The sequence below is a fragment of the Agelaius phoeniceus genome, chromosome Z, assembly GCF_051311805.1.
Source record: "Agelaius phoeniceus isolate bAgePho1 chromosome Z, bAgePho1.hap1, whole genome shotgun sequence".
Lineage (NCBI taxonomy): Eukaryota > Metazoa > Chordata > Aves > Passeriformes > Icteridae > Agelaius > Agelaius phoeniceus.
The window spans coordinates 77,423,144-77,444,894 of record NC_135303.1 but is presented as its reverse complement, the minus strand read 5'-3'; the positions used below and the strand labels follow the sequence as shown (position 1 = coordinate 77,444,894).

At 35.6% G+C, this 21,751-nt stretch overlaps 1 protein-coding gene across 1 annotated transcript in view; it reads left to right on the top strand.

The window, feature by feature from the left end:
• NDUFS4 (NADH:ubiquinone oxidoreductase subunit S4) overlaps positions 1 to 14,089 on the top strand; it is a 46,673-nt gene extending 32,584 nt beyond the window's left edge. The window contains exons 3-5 of the mRNA XM_054652600.2: positions 6,309 to 6,481; positions 9,968 to 10,041; positions 13,881 to 14,089. Of these exons, the coding sequence (XP_054508575.1) occupies positions 6,309 to 6,481; positions 9,968 to 10,041; positions 13,881 to 13,984 (351 nt within the window). The 3' untranslated portion in view covers positions 13,985 to 14,089. The remainder of the gene's footprint in view (positions 1 to 6,308; positions 6,482 to 9,967; positions 10,042 to 13,880) is intronic.
• Positions 14,090 to 21,751: the final 7,662 nt, after the last annotated feature.

Genomic DNA, 21,751 nt, shown 5'->3' with positions numbered 1-21,751 from the left:
AGTGCCCCTGCTTTCCTCTATTTAATAGCAATTCTCTTAATAGAGATATAAAGAGGAACCAAAGTGTAAACCCAGCTATTTGATTTCCTTTCTTTTTAACATCTTTTTATTTACCCTGACAATATCTACTCAGCTAAGATATACTGTTACAGGAAAAAAATAAGGTATTAATAAAAAATACATTTTTGTTTCTTGCAATTGTTTCTTGGCAGAAAAAATGATACTGAACAAGAAATAGCCTGTCTGTGCTGAAAGTGGGGCTTAGGTGTTTCAACTGTTTCATTTTTAAGTTTGTAAAATGTTGTTTACTTGTCTATCAGAATGCAGACTAAATGGTTGGTATTTTTTGCAAGTGTGTCAAGAAAAATGCCTCTCTGTTTTGAGTCTTGTGAGTGTACTGAGAAGTGCAAATCATGGATTTTTGTTTTTCTTTTCAGTGTTTTAGTTTAAAACTAACAAAAGCACAACTCAGCAGCTTTTCCTATAACTTACCAGTAATCACTTTTATAAATACCAATTTTCTATGACTTTTGGAGGAGATGTGACTAGAAAATTTGGGGATGTATTGCAAGCTTCAAGTGAAGTGTTTTAAAGACGTGAAAGAAGGGCAGGTGAGAAGGATGTTTCCTAGTTATTATTGTGAAGTCATGTTCTAGTCTTTATTCCCATTTGCTCTTTCCTACTGTTTTTCTCAAATCACAGATTCGAAGAGATGCTAGTTTAATGGTGTTTGAAATGTGTTATGTCATTTTATTTGAAGTATCTCATACCAGGAAGTATAGAATAATATTAAGCATGTAAAATATTGGGGAAGTGTAGTCAGCCATTGGAACAGGGCAACAGGGAAGTTCTCAAGGAGTTTTTGCAACTGCAGTGAATGCTCAGACATCATGGTTGCTATAGTATTGCCTCAGCTGTGAAGTACAAACTAATGAATGGAAATGCTGAAGCTACCAGTCCTTGTTTTGGATGCTGACACTTCCTTTGCATAATGGCAGTCAGCAATCTAAAAAGTATTATAGTGGACTTAGCTTGATTCCAGTAATGTGACGGTTTCTGCTTCTGTTAGACCTACTTTTCTGCATTTTGAGTTTCTCTTTAGTTTTTTACAAAACTGCTTGTGAAAAGAAATTTTCTTTAAATGGAAACCTTCATGAAATCTTTGTTATTATCAAATTCTGTTTCCTGCTTACAGTGTTTTGTTTTCTTTTTAAAAACACAGTTCTTTAAGTGCTTTTTTCAGCCTCTTTATTAATCATTCTGCAGGCTGGCTAGATGGGAGAATATGTTATGAGTAATACCATGTTGTTCATCATTTACTGTGATAATGCAAAATGATTCTGAAGTCTGGAAGAAAACTGGATCCTGTGTGATACAAGGTTTCCTAAGGGCAAATATGCTTTTTCCCCTTGTTTTGTTTGTAGCTGTTAGATAAATGTTGTCTGACCATGTTTAGTTCATTCTGCTCCATTTTTCCATTTGCAGTTTACATAGCAGAATCTATTCTCTTGCCTTTCTTTCAAAAATATTGTCTTATATGTAGAAACATAAATGTTCTGATCCTGACGTACAGTTAAGCAGCTGAGCACATTAAATAAAAAACTTTTTTCACAGCAGCTACTCTGTGGGTATTATGCAAGACGTTCTGTGCTTTGATATAACAACTTCTAAATAAAGTGAATTGCAACATGGATTTATAGCAAAACTTTACGTAGTTAGTCTGGTAAAACATGTTGGTGGTGGGGAAGAGAGCAAGCTGTTGTAAACTCTTATAGAGTACAGAAAACTTCTACTTTCCATTCTAACAAGTGTAAAACTATTGAGGTTAAGTAGGTGGGGCAACCGGAAGTAATTGCTAAGGCCAGTGGCATTTTTGTGGTTTAATAAAGGCAGAAGCTAATTATTCAGTTTTTATTTAAGTGAAATGATGCCAAAAAGGAGGTTCCTGTGGAGCAGCTGCACTCCTTCAGTGTTACCCTAATTTACCACAGACACAACTGTCACAAATAGAACTTTTAAACTTGATATATAGCCACGAAAGTAAGGAGCCCTTTGTCTGGAATGCATGCAGAAGAACTGCTTTATACAAATCAACCGGCAGATGACGGACAATGATGAAAATTTGATTCTTTGAAGTCATAATGGTCATTGAAATGTGTGAAATTCTGGTATTGAAAAGAGAGCGGCTAGCAAGACTCTAAATCCTGGGTGGTTGCTGGAAGCTTGCTGGGAGGTTTTTCTGTGTTTTGACATCAACTTCCCATTGCTTGTTCCCTGTTTCCTTTATTAAAAAAAAAAAAAAAAGAAAAAAAAAGGGGGAGTGCTAAACTGTAGGTAGTTAATAGTAGTTATGTACAGTTTCTGTCTTCATGGTGAAGGAAATGCCATAGAAGAAACATAACACCTTTATGTACACCTGACCCATCTATTCAAAAGCATTTGTTTTCAGAGCTACTTTCAACCATTTTGTCTCTCTCCTTTAATTAGAGAGTTCTATTTCTTGTCCCCTTTGGAATTTCTGCTATTAGTGCAGTTTTTAAAAGAAGGAAATTCTCGTTTCCTTTAAAAGTCATCTTCATGCTGAATAGTGCTTTCATTGACACCGCCTCTATGAATCAATTTTTCTTATTGCTGCATAGCACATTTTGTCTGTTACTATCCTTTCCAGAACAGCTTTAGCAGGCTTTCCTCCATGACAAACATTCTTAAGTAATCTAAGTTGTAATAAAGAAAAACCTCTGTTTTTAAGAAATTTTATATGATTTCCACTGTTTTAAAAAAAAGGCGGTTGTCTCTTTGAGCTTATTCCAAAAAGAGACAAAATGCCTCAAAATTAGTATTAAAATTTTCTTGAGTTACAAAAAAAAAATAAATCAGAATTTACTATTCAAATTACATATATATTAAGAAAAACAGAATGTCAGAATGCACCTTTTAGGTGGCAGCCAGTTTTAAAAATCTGAAGCAGGGTTATTAATTTTTAGTAAATCTATACAGTTCAATTCTCAAGTCTTTTTTACTGTCATCTAATATCTTTAAGATTTTGAATGCTGAACACCTCACTAGTATCTTAAATTGCTAATACAGCAAAATTAAGGAACACTTGAAAAAAAAAGATACTAATGTGAAACCAGCTGTCAAAAATACCTTTGTTTTGGAAAGTTGGTTCGCAGGTAGTTTCAATGAGAACTTAAACTCAGAACAAAGCACTGAAGACCCAGCTAAGAGTTCAACCCAATGCAGCATAGTTCTTTTCAAGTATTATATTGTTTTAATGGCATCTTGGAGCGGGAGCTTTAGCCCATTGAAATGTCGCTTAAAGGACAGGTTCTTCTGTCACTAGCTGGAGCTGTGTGGATGAAATGATCACAATAGAGTGTTGTAATGCATTTTAAAACTGTGAGAAATCAGTTTGTCTAGACTAAGAGTGCGCCTACAGGGAATAGGAATCTTAGAGCTTCTGTGCTCTTTAGGTGTCAAGTATGTGATAGATGCCAAGCCTTTTTATTCCATATCTTTGGCAACAGCTCAGCTATGCTACAGTACCTTACATGTCTACAGCAAGCAAAAATCAGTGATTTTATGTCAGGACAACTTGAGCTTTAGCAACCAGAAACTCATTGTCCTAACAACTGTCTGTTCAATTGCCAGCTTTTAAAATGGGGAAGATATCAATAAATGATTGCTAGAAGGCATGGAAACTCTAGCTATAATGAGTATAAGTATGGTGAGTTAGCAACACCATGTAGATATTTCAATTTTGGAAAGCAGGCAGGTTTTAATTTTCAGTTTGAAAAGATACTATGGGATTAATCCTATATTATGAGTGAAATAACCTTGATTTAGAGCCAACTAAGTGCCCGAAAAACGCGGCTTGAAGGGTATGTCTGGGGTTTTCATTTTACTTTCATCCAGATAAACAAGTCTGGGCATTTCTTTACTATGGTAATCTCACAAATATAGCATTTACTGATTTTAACCCTCTTTTTAGATTGTGTTCTGTATGCACTGTATAACATTTTTATGATTTTCTTGAGTTAAGTCTTCAAAAGAGAAAATAGTATATGTCCATGATGTTATATAATGTCGTATCTTTTTTTTTGTAGTTCCAGATTATTCTGGAAGAATTCAAAAACATCTAAAACTGAAGCATAAAATTCATAATGGACTTAAGAATTGCTGAGAGTAATAATAGTAAAAAAATATAATAATTTTGGGCTATTTTGGATTTTACATGTCTGAAAGTATTTGATTATAACAACTCCATCATTTTTGCGCATACCATATTGTTAAAGAGCAGTAAAAGAAATTTTTTGTGAATATTACTACATTTTCTCATGTTTGTTAAATACAGAAATAAGGGCTAATATTTCAACCTATTTGTGTAAATAAGCAAGCTGAAACATTGAATCCTCACCAAACTTTACTGCAGGTGAAAACTCTTTTTTGTTAAACAAAGCACTTTGCCAATTCAAATCAGAAAAATTTAAGCAAATTCCTTCCTAAACTGCAGTTTAAGCTTCAGCAGTGAGAAGTGCCAGTCTGTCAGAAGGTATTTTTACATAGGTGTTGCAACATTCCAGTAGCTGGTACTGATCTTTCATATCACTGCTAGAATCGTATTAAAATGACTTGGTCCTAATGAAGGCATTTATAATGGAATTGTTAAGATACTTTGACAGTTTTTTGTGGTAGTTTGGGTAGAAATGTCCGAAGTTTGAAAGCTGTGTGGATGCTTGTTGGTTGCCCCTGCTGTCCTAATTGTAAATGCAAGTCAAATGCTTTAAACTTCCTTCCTTTTATAGTTTTAAGGGACTGATCTCCCAAATTTTGTAAAATAAAATTGGAAATGAGAATTGCTGCTTTTCAAAGGATGATCTGGTGACTGCATCAGGAAGTTTCAAGTTTGCCACAAAGGAAAATCCCATAAAGTTAGTAGATACATTTATGTAAAATGACAGTGTTCTATTTAAGGTTCTCATTTCGTTCAAGTCATGGCAATACTGTGAAGATAAGTTCAATACGCCCAAAGTTTTGCTGCAGTTTTCTGGAATTTGACCAGTTTACTACTTGTTCCTGGAGGGAGGGGAGGGGAGGGGAGAACGGAGACTGAGGAGCTCCCACTGGCCTTTTAAGTATGTAAGGAACAGGAGTAGTTTAACCTCCTTGGAGATGGATTTGATGTTTGATTTCAGTCTTTACTAGGGTGAACTGACAGGTTAATTTTGCATAATTACTGTTTAGTTTTTAGCAAAAATGTTCACTTTAATTATATCAGATGTTGCTGAGGGTAATTTTTCACAGCAATTCTTGTGAGGTTTTTCCCTATCTTATGCTTTGTTAAAGTCAGTTAATATTTTTAGGCTGGTTTGAAGGATTTATCTTTGTTACATTTATTTTGAAGGCTTATCCCTCTAGGAGAGGAGGGCATCCTACTATTGATTATATACAATGTTACAAATATTTTTTTTTTTCTTTGAAGGTTGGAATCTCCTTAACCATTTTGTTCTTCACAAATATACTGAAGAAAGTTACCAGCATCAAATGTCCCTCTGTTGATCTTGAACGTCAACAGAAGAGCTGACTGTCAAATGCTGAGTCATAAATTGAAACATGACAAGGGGTCAAATTTATTTAATAACTTACGGCTAGAGAGATAAGAGCTGACTTCTAGCACCTTCTCTGCAGTCTCAAACAATCAGTAGCATATTGTGCAAAAGATACTACCTTCTGCCTCTTCCTTTATGCAAAGGATAGCTTCTTGAGTCACCATAGGTGTTGCTGTCTCTGAACAATATACGGAATTAAGCCCAAGGGAAGGTGCTTATACTGTAGTGCATACTTGGCTGGCAAATATTTTGGTGAATAGTCCTGTTCATATTTTGGAATTTGTCAGTGTTTCAGTCAGCACTCTAAATATTTTCCTGAAGGAAGAAAGCGTTTGCACTTTTCCACATTTGCTTTAGCTGGTGCAAGTTGAAGCAGTCCTGACTTTGCAGCTGTGGACAGAGAAGGATGGGTGAAATGTCCCTCCTCTGGCTGTAACTGTTTTGTAGATGGGAGATGAGCAAGTTCAGGTAGCTGGTCCAAGCAAAATCTAACTCAGCCAGGGGAAGCAGAATAATAGCAGCCCTAACATGTATCACCTTCAGTTGTGTTCTGCTGAAACTACAATTTATTTTTCTAAGTTATTTTCAGCTTTGTAACTTTAAATATAAAGCATGAACTTATGTAAAAAGCATAAGCGGTATTATCTTACAAGTTTCTGATGAACCCTTTTTTAAAAAGTCACATTATGTTTTTTTTAGGATATCACTACTTTAACTGGTGTTCCAGATGAGCACATCAAAACCAGAAAAGTTCACATTTTTGTTCCAGCACGTAATGCAATGCAGTCAGGAGCTAACAATACAAAGAAATGGAAGATGGAATTTGATAACAGGGAGCGCTGGGAGAACCCTTTAATGGGCTGGGCATCTACGTGAGTACTTACTGAATTTGAAAATACTTTTCTTCTCTCACTACTTATTAAATTTGAAATATCAAATATTTCTACCTGTAAATCTGATTGTATTATAACAATACTTACAGTAAGTGTTTGGGTTTGTTTGTTGTATGATTTATGACCCATTAAGTTTAAAACCAGATTTTTAAAGCTCATAACATCACCTGGAAGAGTTCAAAAAAAGATGTTAACAACCACACATTTCAGTGATTACATTGTGATAATGTTACTGTGTGGCAGCATCAGGACCAGAAGGTCATTCGTTCCGTAAAGTAGTTAATCATTCTTAGCTCTCAGTTGCATCTTTTAAACAAAAACAACAATATTTCCAGATTTTTTTACCCTGAGGATCTAAAATGAGGAGTCATAACTAATAAAAAAAACACACAAGAAGCCCAGCTATTTAAGATATTATTCTGTTTGTTACAGTATTGTCAGTATTAGCATTAAAATCGTCAAATACACAAAAAATCCAGAAAGGTCTTAGCTAAATATACTGTATTTTGGAAATGTAATTACAACTTGTATGCATCTAATTCTTAATTTTTTTTCTTCATTTGAATACAGTACCTACATTTCACAGTGTGGTTAGAATTCCTGTTGACTCAGAGAACTATATCAGCAATTCCTCTGACAATATTGTAATTTTGATTTGGAGCTGTCTCAGAGGCATATTCAGAATAGTTAATGATTAGACATAAACTAAAATCAACCACTAGAGATTATTTTTCAAACTTCAGAAAGAGTACGATGTGTACTGAGGATATCTGGCTGCTACCATATTAGCACTTATCATCAAATATCACAAAATTTTATGAAAAAAACTGTAAAACCTTAAACATGAAATAATTTCAGGATGCATTTTTTAAGATGTATTAACATTCCAAATCCAGTCACAAAAATGATTATTTTTTATATATAACATAAATGTATCCAGAAATTTAGTTCAAAGTAACTCTGAAATTAAGTCTTCCTGTTGCATTGATTTCTCCTAAAAATTTGAGAAGGCTCTACATATGTTTTTATTTTGGGGTAGGGAAAGGAATTTCTCATGGGTAAGCAGGCTCCAGGTAAGATAAAAATAAAGTGCTACATTGAGAATCAATGCTAGTAGGCTAAAGGTTTTGTAAATTAGTTTGTATCCATTCATTTGTAAGGCATGCTTGTAAAAACTGTTAGTGTACTAACTCTAGTAACTCTAGTGTTACCATTCGACACCCAAAAATACCTAAGAAGAGTTTCTTCCCTTGAGATTTAATTTCTGCAAAGAACATCTCATAGACAGTTTTCCATTTACTTTTGAATAATGTAATGGGATTAGTGGGTAAGAGCTCTCTAGGGTCTGCGTGTTAAAGCCCTTTCTTCACTGAACTCAATATACTTGTGTATTTTCTACTCAAAGACCTGTAGGTCTTTCCTATATTTCTGTCATTTTGCAGTCTTATTTGGGGCTGGAGTTTTTTTGCACTTGTTGTTTCTTGGCTATTTCAGCTTTTTTAAAGTGAAAATTATCCAGTTACAGATCTAAGTAAAATGGACCCATGGCATGTTTTTTTTTTTTTTTTTTGTAACTGGGAGGTTTCATTATGAGAATGTCTAAATACATTTCTTGGGTACACCTTTTAATATAAAACTGTAAATTAAAAAATGTGGGAAGTGTGAAGTTTTCGTTGTATGAGATCTCATAGGAGAACAAAACATGGAATCCTAATTTTCAGTGATTGATAGAACAAATGGGGGTAGGCATGGGAAATTCTGCAACACTGGTACTGCTGACACTATCAGGATGTCATGCTGGACATCTTGAAATCCAGTTTTCTCACACAGATAGCTCATTTATGGAAATAAATCAGAAATCTATTTAGATTGAATGAAAGATGATTGCACATTAAACAGAACTAATAATTTCTGCACAATTCTTACTTCCCAACTGCCTCTGTCCTGGAAGGCTTTTGCCGTATTTGCAGTTCTGAACAGGCACTGGTCCCTCACCACACTTCAGACCTAAAGCTTCTTTGTTCCTTTTTAGCAGTGTTGAAAAGATTTTTCCAGCCCCAATTATGGAAGAGAATAACAATAAGCAGAAGTTGTCACAATATTGCAGTATACTGGGGCCACTTAGTTCTCCACTGGTCATGTCATCAACTAATTCTTAGTTCTTAATTCACTTAGATGCTGCTATAAGAGAAATCTTTAAATATCTTTAAGGGAACCTATCCACAGTGGCTTGCAAAAGTGTAATTTCTGTCTTTATCCTAGGTTTGTTTGTTTGTTCGTTTGTTGTGTGGTTTTTGTTTATTTGTTTCTGATTTTTTTATTGGGGAATATATTGGATATATAGTGAATTCCATTTTTCCATGTGTACATCAGATAAAATTACACTGTTGTCTTTGCTGGAAGCGAGATTCCCCCTTTTCCCCTCCCCCTTCTCCAGTCACAGGCTTTGCCCTTTATTGTAGAGAGTTCAGTGTATCTTCAGTCTTTTCTCTTCATTTATCCTTCTAGCTTCAAAGAGAGAACAGTTGAGAGGCAGCTCCTTCAATAGTTTGTTGCAATTTGGTCTTGTCTTTCCAGTTGTCTCCCAGGCTCATAGGCAGTGTGAGCCTATGTGCTGTGTTGTCACAGGGAAGTTTTATCTGTCTTTGTGTTGCTACAACCAGTATCTAATTTCTTTAAGAGTTAGAACTCTTCTTTTTTTTTTCCCCATTCTTTGTCGTTCGTAAATTGAGCTTTTATAGCAACAAATAAGGCGATTTTGTGTTTTTACTGAGAATTTAATTTGTTTCAAAAACCTTTATGGTACTTCATTCATGCAATTGAGGAATAGCTGGTCATCTAAAACTAACCACTATGTAATTACTTAGCTAGCAGTTTGCATTTTGGAGCTTCATTTTCAGTTGTGGTCTGTGATCTGCTTGCTGTGTAGAAATGACTTGTGGGGGTCATATGACCTCCGCTAAAGCAGTATGCTCAATATTTTTTTAATATACTTTTCACTTTCTGGTTTATTTCTTCTCCACTCACTTTAGTATTCTGTTCTTTCTGTCCAAGGTTATTCTTTGCCTAGCTATTCTACAGACACTTGGTCTCCTTGAAATGTTCAGAATTACCTTAGACCTCCTGATCTTAAAAAAAAAAAGGGATTTTGCAGATTTAAACTAAAGAGTCTTGCAGAGCACTTACTATAACCTCAGCAAGTGATTAGACATGTGTGTCTAACAACCCAATTAATATTTGCAAGTAGCTGTGAGGGAAGTCTGATGCACTGAAAGAGTAAAACAATACTTTGCCAAAAGTAAGTGTTGACCCTGAAGATAGTTTTTAGAAGTCTGTTGAATAGTTTTATGAGTTGGCATACTACTGTGAGCTGTGTAATACAGTATTTGATTTAACATTTGAGATACAGATACAATTTTTTTCTATTTCCAATATGCCTAAAAATTGTCATCTGTTTACTTACAGAGCTGATCCTTTATCCAACATGGTTCTTACTTTCTCTACTAAAGAAGATGCCATTGCTTTTGCTGAAAAAAATGGTATGTATTGTATGTATGGGCTATGAGAGGTTCATCCTTCCATAGGCAATCTTGATCTCAAAGTATTAACAACAGAATAAGTACAGGATAAAGTACCTTCCCTCTGTTCTGCAGAGTTGGTAGACTAGTGTTCTACATGGGGAGGAGGAAAATGAGAAGGGAGGATATTTCCAGGGGTGCTGTAGGCATTAAATTTAGTCTTTCCACTGTCTAGAAAGGTGTTTCAGCCATTATTATTATTAAAATATAATATTAATGTTAAAATTCTTTTGCAACTGTCTCTGTTTTGAATGAGAGCTGAATCAGACCTTGCTCAAGTCTTGGAGGAAAGTTAATACTTCAGGTGTATCCCAGGCTTGGTGTTCCAGCTGCATAGTGGTGTGATCTTTGCCTGAAGGTTTAACATGAGCATCTCAGTTCTTACTAAGGAAAACTGTCAGAGGTCCTGTGAATGCTTGATAATCAAAAAACCAAAATTAAATGACTACCAAGTAAGCATGTTGGACTTCATTTTTGGCTATATTTTAGCATAGATTTATTGTAAAAGAAACCCAAGAGGATCATCAAATCCAACTCACTGCTCCTCACATGACTACCTAAAAGGAAACCGTATTACTAAAAGCATCACCCAGATGCTGAGCTCTGAGAAACTTAGTGTTCTGGTCACTTCCCTGGGAAGCCTGTTCCCATGACCACACTCTCTCTGTGAATAAGGTTTTCCTATTGTTGAGTCTGGCCTTGCCCAGAAGCAGTTTCATTCTATTCTTCGTGTCCTGTCACTGGTCACCAGAGGGGAGATCAGCACATCCCCTCGCTGCTCCCCATGAGGAACCTGTAAATTTAGGATGTTACGCCTAACTCTGCTCAGCATTAGAGTCTAAACACAGACGCTTGGTGATTATTCTTATTTGTGAATTAGACAGTAGAAAAGCCAGTATAATTACTTAATAATTATTAAGGCAATGTTATATCACAGGGAATGTATCTGTAAACTTAGTTAGGCTTGTATTTCCTGACAGAATGATGGTACCACAAACAGTACCCATATTCTCAGCCTTTTGAATATTCAGCAGTCCTTTTTTCTGTTAGTATGAATTTTTTGCTGCTCTCTTTTCTTTTTCTTTTTTTCTTCTTTTAAATCAACTCCATTTTCCTTAAAAAGTTAAGCTTGATGCTTAGTCCCTGTGGAAGTGAAGGTGATTAATTACATTGAGATAAAGCCAGGAATAATGCACATGAAGTGTAAAGTTCTTCAGAAGTCTTCCCTGTGGTGCGCAGCTTTCAACTATATTTAGTCTGGGGTAAATAGTAAAGTTCCTTGGTCAGACCAAATTATGCAAAGTTATTAGAGGTTGATATTATGCATTACAAACATGAAGTCCATTAGCCTGTACATCTGAGAAACTAAACCATTTAAAGTTCAATTTACTTGCACATTTTAATAGTAAAAGGTAGAATATAATTTGTCCGTTCCTCTTTAAATGGAAAATTTTTTGGCTTAGTACTAATTTTATTGAAAAATAGGTTCTATTATCTATCTGTTAAGAAGTGGATAGGATCACATTTGCATTGGATAACCTATGCAATTTTATTAGTGTACTTTACTGTTTTATGAACAAATGAAATTTGGGAGAATTTGGCACTTATGCTTCTGTATTGTTCATATTATTTCTTGAACAATTCAGCATATAGGAAAAAAATTAATGTAATGACCTGCTTATGTCATCTCTTTATAGATGTTATGTTTTGTCTTTTCAAAATGCAGACTAAGTAAAATGCATTTGTTCAGTGTAGAAAGTTTATGCCTTCCCCGAGTTAGAAATTACTCCATTGTGCATGAAACCAATGAAACTAAGGCTATGACTTGGTATTAATATTAGTAGTTCTAGTAAACTTAAGAGTTCTTTCTCACCTAACAACTTAAGGAGATTTCTTTCTGCCTGCCCCATCTGATGTGTTTTCTAATGTTGGAGTAGCAGCACTGGATACAGTAGCAGGAGACATTGCTGTCCAAAATTACAGCTGAGGATGGTCTGAGTTCTAGGCAAGGAGGTAACACTTGGAAGAAACGAAAAATTATGACTGTTGACCTAATTTTTTTTGCCCTGTCTGAATCACTGAAGCAATTGTTTAAAAACATACAGCTTAAGTAACAAGGCTGGAGAGTTTTTCTACTCCACAGTAACCTTTAGTCAGGTGGTGAGGGTGTTCTTCCGGAGAAGGTGAAATCTGCTTTCTGTCTACTTGGCTCATATGGCAGGGCTCTGGGCAAGAGTCACTTCCCCCAGCATTCTGGTGTTTTTATAAAAGTGACCTCTGCTCTCTGTTGTGAACACCTCAAAATGCTGTCTGAAAGAGTCTGTTCCAAAGTGTGGAATCTAATCACGAATGGTGGCCTCTTGCAGTCATTAGTTAGATGTAACTGACCTTAAGCATTTTGGCTATCTGTGGCAGTGCAAGTCATTGTGCTGGCAGTTGCAAATCTCTTTTAGAGGCACTCAGCCCCTCTCCATCTGGTGTATAAAAAGATGAAGCAATACCTTGGGGCTGTAGATTCCATTCCAGCAGCCAAGTGTCTCAATGTTAGGTGTTACAATGTTGAATGTTGCAACACTGAAGCCAGTCTCTGGATCTAGTTCTGGCTGTTTACTCAAGCTTATATTTTTTAATCAGAACAGGAGGCAAAAGCCAGTGTTTTCACAGACGGAAAGAATATGTTTTTAAAGTCCCTGTTCAGTGTTTCTTACAGAGAATAGTTAAATTGGAAATTAACACTGATTGAGACTGATAAATATGAAGAAAATGTTTGTGTGACGTTTGTGAATACGCAAAATTGATGCAGCGACGTGACAACTTGTGTATCTTACAGAATATTTTGATGTGTAGCTGTATCTTGACTGTTTACTGCAAGCACCTTAAGTATAAAAATTCAGATAATACGTTAAGAAATTTAAGACTTGCAAGTTTTAGTTTTAAAACCAAGTAAAGTACTGTCTTATGAGTATCACTTAAAACTGCATATTTAACCACTTCTGGCTTCAACAGAAGTATCTCAACTTTGAGTGAAATATTGCAGCTAAAGAGACCAAACTTCGGAATACTGAGTGCTGCCCTGGCAACTTTCCAGGCACCTGGAGACTGCAATCAATTTGCATTTTGATTTACATAAACACTAATGTCTCCACCTCCTCTTTTCTGACATTTTTAAGCATTTCTCTTGCTTAACTATCACATAATTTACTTGTCTTCTATCACTTCATTCCCTTTTCTTTTTACTCCTAATTTTTTATGTTCTTATAAAAATGTTAAGTATTAAAGTCCTTTAAAATGTTAAGTATTAAACTCCTTTCTAATGTTGAACTTTTTTCTTTGCTTTTTAGTTTTTTTGGTCCTCTGTCCCACCCTTCTTTTTTATCAGCTTTCCAAGGTCTCCATTGTCTCCTAGCCTTTGAGAATGAGCTTTTGTATGTTATTTTATGGCATATGTTTTCTTACCTTTTTCTTTTTCTGTGCCAACATGCACAGAGCCTTAGTGCTCCTGTGTGCTGTGGAATTGTGGAACCCATGAACTTACAGGACAGTCAATCTTCCCTGTTGAGCTTTTCATTGATGACTGTCAGATTTTTTTGCATGGAGGTCTGTAGTATGGTCATTTGCCACATTTATGGCATTTTATGATTCTCTGTTGCCAACTAGAAAGGAACAGATTAGTGGGTGCCTACCTTGAAAAAAACATATTAAAGTTAAAGCCTTTAAGTTGGATCTGCTATATATTGTATGCTGAGGATATAATTCTCGTTCTTTCTTGTCTCACCCTGCCATTACCCCATAACCTCTAGGCTGGAGTTATGATGTTGAAGAGAAGAAGATGCCAAAACCTAAATCCAAGTCTTATGGTGCAAATTTTTCTTGGAACAAAAGAACAAGAGTGTCTACAAAATAGGTTGGCATTGGGTGTGTGACTGTGAATAAAGACAGCTGTGCTGTATTTATAGTCCATGTATAATACATCTCTTAATCTCCTAATAAATTTGACCTTTAAACTACAGATGCATCTTGTGATGTCTATTTAAAATGGTTTTCATGTCTCCAATTGAACCTGTTACAAACTTCCCTATAAATAGAGGAGATTTGAAGTGTTCATACTTCTAAAAACTTGCTGTACATTCCTGTCAAAAGGAATGTTTGAAATCAGCTGCAACTTTAGAGGTTATGATTGATCTTTGATGGTAATTTTATATCGACTATCCTGTTTAAACTTCTGAAGTTTAATAAGTTCAGTAAGCTTTACAGAGACAAAGTCTTTCAATAAAAGCTGTGTTTTTTTCTTTCTATACAAGACAGTGTTGGCAGTTGAAGAGCAAAGGGTGGGTATAACTCAAGACTCTTCTGTATAGATGTGTATTATATAACTCCTTTCTGCTGAAATTAATACTGTCATTATTCCAAAAGCATTCATGTCTGGAATAGAAACCACTGGGTTTTGTTTTGCTTATGGAGCAGGTTTAGTCTGAAAGATTAAGATTGTAGTTGTTTTTCTGTGATGTTCTTGAGAAGTGAAACTAAGCCAGTTAAACATTCACAAATGAAGTCAGAATACTTGAGTGCCTCACACAGTATCAGCATATACTAATTACATAATTACAGTTCTGGGTATTTTATTGCTGGTTACATGTTTATCTGAATTGAGGTTTCCTGTTGCTTAACAGGAGATGTGGGTGATAGCATCTCAGCCTTAACAGCAAGTATATATTGTACACTCAATTTGTCTAAAATGGTATTCAATTATTAGTTTTAAAAATGCATAATGTTATATTTGAAATCTTTGTTTATATATATTTGGCTGTTGCTTTATTTGCTTTAACTTAACAAGTTATGGCATTGGCACATGATCAGTAAAACGTTTTACAAATAGGGGGGTTGTACACCTTTTTGCTATGCTAAGTTTTATCCCAGCTGTCACAAAAGATGCAGTTGAAACAGCTCTCTCCACATAGACCTAAGTAATGGTGTGAGTGCTGTGTTAGATTTTAATGAAAAGAAGGCATAAAACTATCTTGTATTGCCTAGGTTTTATTATTATATTGTGTATTCCTGTTTCAGTTTTAACCAGCTCCCTATGTGCTGGCTAGCATTTGTGTAAGGCATTGGTTCTGACCCAGTTTCAGCACAATCAACCAGTTGGAGGAAGTTGCTATTTTCCTATCACAGACAAAAACTGTTATTCCAATTCATCTTCTATTGAATTTTGAATGCTGCATTTTGCAGTGGAGCCTGAAGTCCTCCAGGAATGTTAAAGTGCACCAAACTGGAATCTTAGCAGCCAGAATCTACTGCATCTGTTTGTATTCCAGCTCAGCTTATTATGCTTATCTTACAAAGAAGACAGTAAAAGCAAAAGCCATTCATTGGAGTGTTTTTCTTCTGTTTTTTTTCAAGTAAAGAGCAGCAAGTTCTTAATTTAATGATCTTCAAGCTTTATCAGATTATCAAAGTGAGAAATCCACACAGCTTGGTTTTTGAAATTACATGGTCTGTGGAATTGACTGATAAGTGTTAGATACCTAACATTATCTTTGGACACCTAATTAATGAAATTGCTGTCTGTTAATTTATACTTCTCATAACTAAAACCAGTTTCACATAAAGCACAGTTTCTTATTTCTTTGTTTCTCCTGGAAAGATAATGTAAATACTTAAAAGGAGAATTTGATAGATCCCCTTTTAAGGAAGAAATCTTTTTGTTTCTTTGTTTATGATTGTGTATAATTCGTGCCACCTTGAAGTCCTTAAGTTGTGTTTGAGCTCTGATCTTCTTTTCCTTTGATCATTTTCCTAGGACTTGGATAGTTTGATCCTATTGCATAGTTTAAGAATGACAGTGGTGACAGTGGGAATAGAATTGATTGTAGTCACTTCAGTCTTCAAACCTGAGAAGTAGTACTGAGGGCAGTACTACAGAGTACAAGTACTGAGCTTGGAAAGGATCAGTTGCAACAAGAATATATTTTAGAGATCAGAAGTTCTATTAGATATTGAAGTTCTTTACTCTTTCATTAATTTACAAAATTATTACAACTCTAGGCTGGAACTGAAATTGTACATGATCTGGCTGTCTTTAGTTAAGTACCTTCTGAAGTGAATATTTGATAGGTGAACTCCAGCTTCTATTCTACTCCACAGTGTGTTGGGATAAGTAAAATTGCTCCTGAACTTTGAATATGTCAAAAGGCACAACAAGTAAACTACCATAATTGGTCATTTATGATGAATGAGATTAGCAGTTCATCTGAAGGAGAATTAGAATGTTGAATGAGATTACAAATTCATTTTGGTGGCTGTGCTGCATCTAAGCTTTTAATGGGAGGAATAATTGAAACCTGTGAAAGTAAAAAAAATCATTACTGAGTAAAGAAAAAGTGTAAAGCTCACAAGTAGACTGAATATGTTCTTTACCCAGTGGGATTTGTTTGCAGGTCACATGTCTTGCCACCTTATATGGCAATAGCAAAAGAATGTTAAAGAATTACTAGGCAGTTGCAGTATTGCAGAGTAATTACCACAGATTTTACATTTACATTCTTTCACCGAGCTGTTTAGAAATTGAGGTGTTTTCATTCCAGTTTTGTAGCTTCCATTATTGTGGAAAGCCCTGTGCGAAGAGTGGGCTGATCTGAAGTATTTTTATGCTTTGGCTTCGGTAGTTATGTTGTGTGAAGTACTGGAGGCAGTATGCTGCTGCTAGAGACAAAGTCCTTTCCCATTTCTAGCAAATTGTTCCACAGAGCCGCCAGTTTTCTGAAAAAGGCTTATTATCTGTCATTGCTGTCTCAGCCAGCATATCATAATGAGTTTTGGATTATTCCTGTCAAGTCTTGGTGAAAGTTCCTTCTTAAAAGAAACAAGCAGCATCACAATATCTTTCCTCCCATATGCTACTACTTTTTACTCCCATCAACTCTACAAGGTATGTGGTATATAAAAGGGGGTGCAAAATAGTTTGGAATTTGTATTAAAATGTTGATTTCAGTGGATGTAAAATACTGATTCTTCACATTCATGTTCATCATGAGGGAAGGTAAAAAGGTTCCTGTCATGAATGCCTCCTGCACAGAAAAAGTGAATTTAACACCTTTAAGGACAAGTTGATTAGAATAAGTTCAAATAAGTTGATTAGAATAGGACCATAGTCTTGAAGTAACTGAAATTTGAAACTGTGTAGCTATAACTTATGGTTTAAATATTTTTCTTAAAAGTCTCATCTGAATAACAGGTGACATATTTTGGGGTTTTTTGTTTATTGGGTTTTCTTTCATTCCTCCCTACATCTCGAAAAACTCTAAAAATAATTATTTTCACATTCTTCATTGTAGTTAGTGATTATGGGGCAGGGTGATTTGAGTAGTTCATTTGGATTTACAGAGGGTTTTCAGAAAAGTCTTGCAAAGTTACAGAGAAGCAACACACCTGAAGATGTAAGTATTTTTTTTGAGGGGCAAATCTCTAACATGGAGGAGAGAGGATTGAGGATTAGTATGGGTGGCCTCTAAAATCACAAGTAATCCAGGGAAAACTATATAATTCACTGGCTTTTAAACAGGCACATCAATAATCTGATGAGAATAAGTGTGTTTTCACATAGCAGATTTTGAAATTCATTGGGAATTTTTTGACTACCAAAACTAGCTTTACATTAGATTCAATACAAGAAATGCATGCTATAAATATCTGCATTAAATATAAAGTAGTATCCTGTTTAGTAAAATCCCTGACCTAAACACTGCTGCAGCTAGGAAAGTATCCTAGAGTATCCTGATCCTTGGAGTATCCCTGTTTTTATCAGCCACTGCCGAAGCTGGGTTTGTTCAGGTGTCTATCCTGATCTGGCTCAGAATGGCTATTTGTACTGTTTCCCAGTATGGTGTTCCAACATGGTATGTTATTGTGTTTTGTCAGTGTTTTGTGATAATTAAATAAATCCCTTATAGTGAAGAAGTGACCACAAACAGTTCCCACTTTGAACAACATTCATTGTTGACCATCATGATCTTTAGTGATCATCACATTTCTTAAAATGGATACCTACATGTAACCAAATTCCACTGATTCAAGAATATTCTCTAGGACTTCAGAAATACTTAAATGAAGGGTACATATACAGTTTTCCTCCTAAAACATTCTGGTAAAACAATGGCTAGTCTTGATAAATAACTACAATTATTCTTAAAAATATGTCCCTTAGAAGAAGTGAAGAAAACTGTTTATTCTGGTACTGTGCCTATAAATACTGGAAGATATTTTAATTTCTCTGTTATTAGGTAGAGAAAATGAGAAAATTCTTATCATGTCTATCAAGTAAAGCAGTTGTCTTCTGGCATGCCTTGGTTGTCTGTTACAGGAATATGTATGCAAAGTTGTAGTCAGTCTACTGAGATGATTTCTATAATTGAATGCAAGCTTGTCATTGCTGCCTTCTTCCTTAACCAGCTAAGGGAAGTTAAACATCAAACTGAGAAGTACTGTAAATTTAAAACCAGAACACATTTCTTATTACAAACAGTCCCTAATAAATTCTGTGCTTATTCCTGCATCTTTTTTTGATCAGTTCTTGGATGCTTCACTATTTTTGTTTACATGATCCAGTGTTGCTGCTAAATAGTTCTCTCAAAATTACAGTCTGCTTATGAATGAAATTTATTTTTGCTTTCTTACCCTTTCCCCCACCTGACCACTTTTATTGCTTCACCTGGGATGTCTGCACAGAGCTTGAGAAGATATTTCTGAGTATGACTGGAGAAATGCTACAGTGCTCTTAACATTTCAGAATATCTTGTTCATTACTCTGTTGCATGGAACATTCAGGTTTTAGCTTTCCAGTGTTGCATTTTTTGTCTTTCCAGTTTATTATTGGGATATGATAGCAACGTTCCTTTACCAGTCAACACCCCAAAGTACAGCATTCAGACATGTAAAATACCCAATTTCTAGAACAGGCGTAAAATTTTATCACAATCTAAGGAGCTTCACAGAGACACTACAAAATAAACTACTAAATGCGGGAGGAAGGAAGGAGTAATTTCTGATTTCTAATTATTTTTAGTTTGCAACTGCTGTTTGCAGTTATGCATAAAACAAAACTGGATTAAAAGATATGTGTGCCTCAGAATACTGAGCCACAGCATTGAGAATGCACAGTAACTGAATTCCACAGGCTGCACTTGCAAAGGTGCAATAACTACGCAAGTAAAATAATTTTTTAAAAATTACTTAAAATAACTAGGCTATAAAAAAGCAGAAGTTGCTACTGTTAATATAATCCAAATTTTAAAAATAACAGTAAATTGGAAACTTTGCTCCAGCCCATCACTGTAATTTGGAGTAAAATTGCTAATCCACAATCTTAGAGTATCTGTTTTAAAATGAGGTGAAGTGAGAATTGCCCACCTGTTCACAACATGAGGAAATTTACACATATTCAGAATATGAGGAACTTCTGGGTTCCTTTAGTAGCTGGTGGATTTAGAATAATTTAGCTGGTGCAGAAATTTGAAGAGGTAAAATGCATGGAGCTGTAGAAATACCTTCTTGTCTATTGCCGTGGGTGTGATGTGAATGAATGTTAAAAGTGCATGTCTCAAAAGAGAGACTAAACAAGTTGTTTGGGGGGAAAAAAAACCCCAAGGGTTTTTAAACACATAGCAGCCACCTTCAGCATAGAATTCCCTAAAGCACAAATGGCTGAAGGCTGTCAGAATAAGCAAAGGAACACGACTCAGCAGGCATCCCTGCAAAGCTAGACAGCTGTCTACATTTGCTCCCCTTCTGAAACAGGACCTGAGCTAGACAGATCCAGCATAACCACCTTTTGTTCTTACATGACTGTAAACAGAGACCAGTTAAATGACTGCCATCTCAGGTGTAAACACCTGAAATGCAGTCATCAATACCACTCTTCATGTCTGAGAGATAATTAATGTCTGTTGAATTAAATATCATCTGAGTGATGATTAAACTGTTGGATTTATATCTCTATATCTGAAATTCCGTGCTTTGCACAGCTTAGGGTTGAATTACATACATATTTTTATTTTGTTGTATTATCTCAATTTCCTTCAGGTTTTTATCCTGCCTGTTTAAAGAATGATGGCTGAAGCATCCTCTGCTGTTAGTAAGAATGGTTAAGAAATTATTTTTTGCTTTTTTCTTTCCTCCAGACTAGTAGTTTAGTTTGGTGTCGAAGTCCTGCCTATGTCTCAAAATTCCATATGCTTTCTGAATGAGGCATAGATGCTACCACTCAGTGCAACAGAGGCATGGAAAAAGTTGGGTGTAGTCAGTTCTCTTCATGTACCCTCAAAAATAGCATCTTCATATCAGTGCCTATCTTCAGATTTCAGGCTGATTAGGAAGCATAGAAGAGAGAAATTGCAGGCCCGATGTTTGAAATCAAGTCTTTATTTTCCAAAAGAGCGCCAGAAGACCAAAAGAAAGATAATATAGGAATTTCTTTTCAGGAAGGGCAGATGATTTACTTTACAACCTGATATTATTTTAAAAAAAGAGCCAAGATAATTTTTAGACCCACCCATGCCTGCTTTCTATACACTGGAAAGCAGGTTATGAGGAAAAGTGGGAAACAAACACAATTACCACTTCTTCTGCTGATTTTTACATGTTAGAACAGGGTAGAAAATAATCAGCACCTGGCTCCACCACCCACCAATCACAGAATGCACCTTAGGAAATTGTCTCAATACCAGGTTTCACTTCTTGCCTCCTTTTCCCACACTACATGATGGCTTATCTTCAAAGCATTCCCATTTCACTATCTTCAGACAATTTTTTTGCAGGTGGAAAGCAGCTTTTTGTTTTTCCTCAGCTTTGATCATTACCATATGGTCTTTCATACGTGCTCAGGGTCTCTTTCCAGGATCACAATTTATTTTTCTCTCACTGGACCATTTTTCTGACCAGTTCTCTATACGAAAAACTACTCAAAATGATGTGTTCTTGGAAGTATTTTGGGTTCCAGACAGAAAGAGTTGTGTCGTGCCAGGGGCATAGATCAGTGGCCTGGCCTAGGGATGAATGTTATCAGGTAGGAGGCCTTATCTCAGAAGAATGTTAACCTAGGACGCAAATACCCCATAACAGAAAACAAATGGTGTCACAGAAACAAAAATCCAGTTCTTACTGGTGCCTCCTGGGCCTTTTATTCTTTTCCATAGGCATTGCCTTAAAGATTCACAGTCAGTCTTTGAGTGATGTGGTTGTGTGTGCTCTATTCTGCTGCTGTGTTTTCTGGAGTTTGGAATTTCTTTTTTGGCCAGTAGGCTCAGCATCCCACATTGGTGCACTTAAATGACCTTCACCAACTCCTGAGGGCATAAAATGGCAGTGTAGCCTACTGTCTCATCTGTGATTAGAATTGCTAGTTGTGTCTAGGTTCTTGATTCTTTTTATCCTGTAGCATATTGCTAATCTAGTAGCAGGCTAAATCCAAAAAGTTTTGGTTTTAGGCGTCATTTTGATTTTTTTCTTACCTATTACAGCCCTGCTGTTTGAGTTGTCAGCAATGTAAAAAGTTCTCTGAGTCTTGGCAGCTTGGAAATACTCTGTAAAAAATTAGGTAATATTGGGAAATGTTGATTTGTTGAAATCATTGTGATTTGGGGAAAGATTCTAGCTGAAGTAACATTAGTTTTGAAAT